Source organism: Nicotiana tabacum, chromosome 1 (genome assembly GCF_000715075.1).
Source record: "Nicotiana tabacum cultivar K326 chromosome 1, ASM71507v2, whole genome shotgun sequence".
In the NCBI taxonomy this organism is placed as follows: Eukaryota; Viridiplantae; Streptophyta; class Magnoliopsida; order Solanales; family Solanaceae; genus Nicotiana; species Nicotiana tabacum.
This window is the reverse complement of record NC_134080.1, coordinates 26,067,566-26,074,891: the sequence shown is the minus strand read 5'-3', so window position 1 is coordinate 26,074,891 and position 7,326 is coordinate 26,067,566. Positions and strand designations below refer to the sequence as shown.

At 34.7% G+C, this 7,326-nt stretch overlaps 1 protein-coding gene across 1 annotated transcript; it reads left to right on the top strand.

Annotated features, from left to right (window-relative positions):
• The first annotated feature begins 2,942 nt into the window (after window positions 1-2,942).
• On the top strand, window positions 2,943-7,326 carry LOC107823278 (monooxygenase 2-like). The gene is made up of 6 exons (XM_016649906.2): window positions 2,943-3,331; window positions 3,428-3,574; window positions 4,150-4,215; window positions 4,312-4,477; window positions 4,743-4,971; window positions 6,606-7,326. The coding sequence occupies exons 1-6, from the start codon at window positions 3,105-3,107 to the stop codon at window positions 7,127-7,129; spliced, it is 1,359 nt and encodes a 452-aa protein (XP_016505392.1). The 5' UTR covers window positions 2,943-3,104; the 3' UTR covers window positions 7,130-7,326.

Below are 7,326 nucleotides of genomic sequence, written 5' to 3'. Positions count from 1 at the left end.
ATGGTATATTAATGGGCCTGTGTAGTTGTTAGTTTACAATTCAATAGTACGAAAGTGTATGTTAACTAACACTCATCTGAGCTTAGTCCTTCATGTTTTAGTTTGTAGTTGTTTGTTAATACGGGGTATGGATACTCCAAACTTATACTATGCTGCCTTGTTTTATTTTAGTCCTTTTGCTGGGTCTCGTTAGGTAGTACATAAGATCACATTCAAATCCCATTAGTAACAACGCCTAGTAGTTAATTCCTTTAATCTTGCCTAAATAAGTCTAGCTAAATTCAACTCAAGAAATGTTTGGAGTATGTAGCGTTTCACCAGCTTGTATGTCATTTTCATTAAAATTGAAGGCAGGTTCCACGAGATACTGCATTCTTCATCTTGCAAACAATTCACCAAATGAATCAAATGATTGACAGGAAATCCGGATTTGGTTAAGTAATTTAGCACGTACCTTTTCCCTTTTTATTTTAGAGACAAACATAATAAAAAATGTAGCCACTTTAGGATATCTCTTTTAAATAATGAGATGAGCCCCGTTAGAAGAAAGATACACATTGCGTGGCCCTCAATAACTAACCATAATAATATTTAGAATTCAGGCTAGGCCGTTTAGTGAATCTCATGGCCTTCTCCAAAAATAATAACGCGTTAGACTCTTTAGGCGCGGCTTAATTAAATCATATTCTTAAATTCGGGTGCACATTGATGTGACCCAAATCCAAATCTCAACAAAGTCAAAATGTGTTGACGATCACGGGCGCATTGATTGTGACGTGGTTCGAGAGGCATTTTCACGACGTTGCAATTCTATAAAAATAAATGATAATGATAAAAGCGGTTTAAACTTAATAAAAGCACATAAGTCACAACATGTATTTAAATCAGATATTTAGCCATTATAATAATTTAAGCGACCGTGCTAGAACCACGGGATTCGAGGGTGCCTAACACCTTCCCTCGGGTCAACAGAATTCCTTACTTAGAATTTCTGGTTCGCAGACTTCATTTGGAAAAGTCGAAAATTTCATCGATTTGGGATTCAAGATAAACCGGTGACTTGGGACACCAAAAGCCAAACCTTTCCCAAGTGGCGACTCTGAATTTAAATAAATAATCTCATTTCGAATATTGTCATTTAAATTGGAAAAACTCCCCTCGCGCATTTAACCCTTTGGGGGCGGGCGCGCAAAAAGGAGGTGTGACAGACAGTGTTGTAATAAATCTTTCAGACCTTTATTTGTAGTATTCCTAGACAGTCTGTGGAATTGTGACACCAGTTCTGGGTATCTTATGTATGGATTGGTATTGGCCTCTTTATGAAATTATTACATTTGAGTCTTCCGCTTATTAAATACCGTTGTTTATCTAATATTGGTTATTAATTGTTAAAGGATTAAAATAGAAAAAAAGTAAACAATTCAAATAGTCGACTTGCCTAGCTTTCACTAGTAGGCGCCATCACGACTTCCGAGGATAGAAAATCTGGGTCGTGACAGATACTTTTCAAGAGAATACTTATTTTGATTCTCAAGAAGAACGTGAAATTATTTATTAAAGTGTGGACAAAGTAAAGGTAAAAATTAATTCTCGCCTAATGTTTACACCAATTCAATAATACATGACACATATCTTCATATATATTCTCCTCACTAAACTGTAATTAAGTAATCATATTATCGCCTTAATTTATGACTTAACTGGTAAATTAGTACAGTTTTGTATAACCAAGGTTAGCAATAAGCATAATTTGGGGTAAATAGATTCAATGTGGGTAATCTTCTTGGACATTTTACTCAAGAAAGGGTATTCATCAATGTGAATAATTGGACATTTTACTCAAGAAAGAGTGGATCAAGTTTGTAACAACTTCTTTTTAAAAAATTTATATGATAATTTTTCAAAAAAATTATAAGATTCTTTGTCTAGCTAAAGAAGTCTATAGCTGATATGATACTTTTTACTTAGATTTTAAAAAATAATAATTATGCTTCTCTTTTTATACCTGGTGAAGTTAGACAGATGCCATGCTTCATTCTTGTTTTTTCTTTCTTCAAATTATCCATGATAAAATATTATATATTTTTTAATTTAGAAAAGCAACACTATCGTTTGCAATCTAGTAATTTTTATCAGTTCAATTTTTCTATCCTGTTTTTTGTTATAGTGTCTTAATTTTTTAGAATTCATTCTAAATATTTTTAACTTTTCCGAGGTGGAACTATTGACAATTCTAAGCACATAAAATTGGAAAACGATCTAAGATTTTATTGAATCTTATTAATTAAAAAACACGTGAAAAGTTTGGACTCCTCTTACTTTTTGACCTTTACAATTCGAACCTCCTGAGTTATCTCTAGCAATTAGCTTTAAATAGTTGTCCAATTTTCATTAGTTAAATTTCCTTCACATCTAATCATCATATATTATTGGGTGGACGGTGGCCACATATCAAGATATATTTTTTTGCTTCCGGGTCCAACTCCAACTAGATAAATAGCAACCAACTTTTCATACACAAGTCTTTGAGTCATTATCGTGTCCAACTTTTGTACAAAAAACAAGACTTTTCTTGGTCGTAATGGGAGGCGTATCTTGATTATTGGTGTACATTGACTATACCAACGTACATCTGAATTCAATACTTTCGATACGAATTGATAAAATCCCTAATTTTATAAATATATTTTGTGTGAAAAACCTTAAGGTCAAAATCATCGACTTAAAATTATGATTACTTATACGGTATACCGTTACATAATGTTATGATGGTGTAAGAAAAACATTTTAGTAACAGAAGCAGGGGCGGAGCCAATGTTGGTTGCAGGTTCGGCTGAACCCAGTAGTTTTTGTTCAAATTTTATATTTGTATTAAAAATATAATGAATATGTACAAATTACGTATTAATTTAGAAAGTAACTTAAAATGTTCAAATCGTAGCTCCGCCTCCCAACACAAGTTAAACCTCGCACCATATTTGGGAACATCCAATAGTGGATTTTCACTCACATTTATATGTCAACATAACTCCTCTTCTATATGCACATATATAACCCTCTTAAATTTATTTTCCCTCTATAGTCTTCCTTCTTGAATCTTGACAATGGCTTTAATCTCTTCGATTCTACAAAATGCCAAGTCGCGCGTATCTCTTTCTTCCTCAAACGTGTCTAGTTATTTCCAAAGAAAAATATGTCAAACACCTAGAGTTGGAGTGATCAGACCCATGTCTGTCTCAACTGTAAATGCTAAAGCTAATGATAGAAAAGAAGATATTGTAATAGTTGGTGCAGGAATTGCTGGCCTTGCTTCTGCTGTTTCACTTCACAGGTTTATTAATTAACTTCACAAACCTAATTTGCGTCTAAATGATTATTCTTTTTTTTTTTAATATACCAAATTGATTGTGTGAGTTGTTATTTTTAGGTTTGGTATTAGAAGCGTGGTGCTTGAGCAAGCTGAGTCATTGAGAACTGAAGGAAGTTCAATAACACTTTCTAAAAATGGATGGAAAGCACTTGATGCTATTGGAGTTGGTGATGAAATTAGGAGTCAGTTTCTTGAAATTCAAGGGTATGTTCCTATAACTGTTCTGTTTTAGCCAAAACAATTGCTAATTTATTTTGTTAAATATATCGAGCATTGGCTCTTCCCGGACCCCACGCATAGCGCATATCCCTTTTATATGGAGCATTGGCTGATAGCTGGCTGTGATAGATGTAGGTGTAACACTAATTGCTTTCAACTCGAACTTTAGTAAGTTTTAAATATAAATGTTTTAGTAAGTTTGCATAGATTTGGGGTTTGCATCTATTGTCACAAAAGCGACACCTAACTTAAACTCCTATATCCGTCTCCTCTGTCAGACGCTTAGGGGCTCAAAACAACAGTTACGCTCCGATTAAATAGAACTATAGTGATATTTCAATCTTGATAGAACTATAGTTGATAGTGGGAGTTCTGTTTGACATACAGAATCAACAACAACCCAGTGTAATCCCACTAGTGGGGTCTGGAATCGTGTAATGTAAATCAGTGTGACTAGCACACAACTTCATATCTCTCAATTAATTAACCAGTTTTAATCATGAAAAGATTGAGGACAAAAGGTAATCTGCTTTTCATTGTTGATGCCATATGCTTTGCAGGATAGTAATAAAATCAGATGATGGAAAGGAGTTGAACGCCTTCGGGTTCAAAGATGAGGACAAAAGGTAATACTACGTGATGGTTCTTTTCCAATTGATGTGTTTTTCAATGCAACTCTTTAATCTTCTTCTTCTGCTGCTGATCCCATGAAAATGCAACAGCCAAGAACTGCGGGTCGTGGAGAGGAGAGTCTTACTTGAAACACTAGCCAGTAAGCTACCACCAGATGCTATTTCTTTTTCCTCAAAGTTGGCAAAGATTGAAACAAGTGAAAATGGTAGTAATACCTTATTGCAACTTGAGGATGGAACTCGATTATCTGCTGAGGTAAATCTGCATGCTATTATTGCATAGACCTGTTCCTAACTGCCAAATAGACATATTTATCTAGCTTGATCCTGCAACTTCATCCCCTCATGGACTAAGCTCGTGAAAATTCTTTTTTAATAATGAGTGGCAGTGATACTTGAACTCATGATCTCTGTCTGCTCTAATATCATACTGAATTGTGTGACTATCTCATCCAAAAGCTTCAAGCTATTAGAGGGTACATTTTTATTGACTTTAATTATATTATCAACACTCTCCACAGGTAGTGATCGCTTGTGATGGCGTCTGGTCACCAACGGCTAGGTGGATGGGATTTCGAGAGCCTAAGTATGCAGGGCATATTGCATTCCGAGGCCTAGGACATTTTCCTGAAGGACAGCCATATGAACCAAGAGTAAACTATACCTATGGAAGAGGATTACGTACTGGATATGTTCCTGCTTCTAAAACAAAGGTCTATTGGTTTGTCATCTGCAACAGCTCATCTCCAGGTATATGCTTCATAAAATCTACTGTCAGTTCTAGCTCTTCATCTCTGCATCAAACTTAGGTACTTCTTTTCGGATTACATCTATGTTAACCGGCTAAAATGTTAGAATCAGATTGTTGTAGATAGGGTAAATCATGGTAGCCTAATTGGTTGGTTACCTGAATTTCAACCTTGTTGGTGGGGGGCTCAATAACATTAATGTTGGAATACATAGACAGGCCCCTAAACTTGCCAATATTTAGACACCTCAATTGAGGCTATGACATATTGGCCACTGGACATCTGCAAAATGTGCCTATTAAAGTGACAATCAATTGAAAAGATCAGACGTTTGAGTTTAAATTTCAGCACTTACTATTTCACCAGTGGGCCAAAAGACTCAGGAGTAAAAATGCCTCATGTGCATATGATCAATGTTTTAAGAGGAGGGGGCATGAGGCGGGGCGTTTTACCTCTGATGAGGCGAGGCGTAAGCCCTGAGACACGGGGCGTAAGTCCCACGGATCTTTAAATTTTACTAATTTCAAGAATTTTAAGATGGTATAAAATATAAAATAATTATAAAAATTACAATAGAATCACAAAATTATAAAAATAATCTATTTAAAATATTTATAAATTATAATCCAACTATGTATGAAAAGTATGACATATATCATAAGATGCAAATTTGTTGCAACGTCGTTATAACTCAAACATCAAAAGTAATGTATTTGATGTGAAATCTTATATGTATCTCTGAAGGAGTAATGAATCTTGAAAGAATTTCGATATTATAGTTTGTTATTTTTTTAAAATAATTCTTTTATTTAATATGCTTTCTATTTGAAAGAGAATTTATATAAAAACATAATTCACAATTTAAATATGATTCTCTAGCATCATTTATTTTTAAGTTTCAACAAGTTAATAAACTGACACATAATTCACCATGATAACTAATTATTTGTAAATAGTTACTAGCTAATAATGGGCTATTAAATTAATAAGTATTGTATCTCGTAAATGTGAAAAAAATAATATTTAGGAAAATATTTATAAAAAAAATTATGGACTATTATATAATAAAGACATAACAAAAGTTAATAAATAAATACTTTTAAATGAAAGATTTATTTAAAATTTACTATCATAGAAGTCTTAGTGGATAACGTGCAATAATTTTTATTTTAATTATGACATAAAATACTCTCAACTTAATGATTAATGATTAAAAAAAAGTAATTTTGAATAGTCAACAATTTATTAAGAAAATTTGAGGATTTACAAGGTTAGTTACATACAATTGCATATAATTCTATTAAGCGAACCCAGTACGTTGGGCGTTGGGGCGTGTTCGGGGCGTAAGCCCCAACAGCCGAGGCGTAAGTCTCACGGAACTAAGCCCCACACATAAGCCCGGGGGCGTTTTGCGAGTGCTCCGCCCCGGGGCGAGTCCCAATTTTGCCTTTTAAGACAGAGCACATGATAGGCTTCCAACTTTTGTTCTATTTAGTGTGGGGTTGTTATTCCATGTTATTGACAGCAAATGTTTCGCATGTGACACCAGTTAATCAAACTAGAGTTAAACCAGATTGACAAGTTGGCCAGCACTTTTCTGCTAACACCCTTACAACTTTTGAATCTCTTTTGCAGGTCCAAGAATCACAGATCCATCTATTTTGAGGCAGCAAGCTAAAGAGCTCGTTAGAGATTGGCAAGTCGCGGACATGTTAACCCTGATTAATTGTACAGCAGACGACACATTAACAAGAAATCCCCTTTATGACCGATGGCTCTGGCCCTTAATAAGTCCTCCGCCTTCTATTGGAAGAACCGTGCTCGTTGGAGATGCATGGCATCCAATGACACCAAACATTGGTCAAGGTGCTTGTTGTGCATTGGAGGATTCGATAGTTTTGACAGAAAAGCTAGCAGAAGCAATGAAATCTAAACATATTTCTGTGGAGGAGGCATTCAAAGCATATGGAAATGAAAGATGGCGCCGTGTCTTTCCATTAACAGTAATGGCAAATCGCGTGGGAGCATTGCTGCAGTCTGAGAATAAACTGATATGTTCTGTTAGAAATAACATCATTGTGCCTAAGCTGCTTAAGCCCAGAACATTGACGAGACATGCCAATTATGAATTCGAGCAAACTAAAAGAAACAAACATTAGTTTTAGAGGGAGGAATACTTAGCAATAGCTTGCCAATAAAAGTTTCCCCAAATTACAGTAGGCAGAGTGTATTAAAGTAAAATCCTGTTTTGTAATTCATTCTTCATATCAAGAAACATGCTAATAGCTGTACTTATGCTTCTGTATCAGAAATCAGAATATACTTCAGCATTACAAAAGGGGGAAACCATTCACTA

Bases quoted from the DNA above. Each gene is read 5' to 3' on its own strand.
- LOC107823278 (XM_016649906.2), top strand. From the start codon at position 3,105: ATGGCTTTAATCTCTTCGATTCTACAAAATGCCAAGTCGCGCGTATCT. The intron at 4,478-4,742 runs GTAAATCTGCAT...CACTCTCCACAG, and splicing joins GAACTCGATTATCTGCTGAG to GTAGTGATCGCTTGTGATGG. The intron at 4,972-6,605 runs GTATATGCTTCA...TCTCTTTTGCAG, and splicing joins CTGCAACAGCTCATCTCCAG to GTCCAAGAATCACAGATCCA.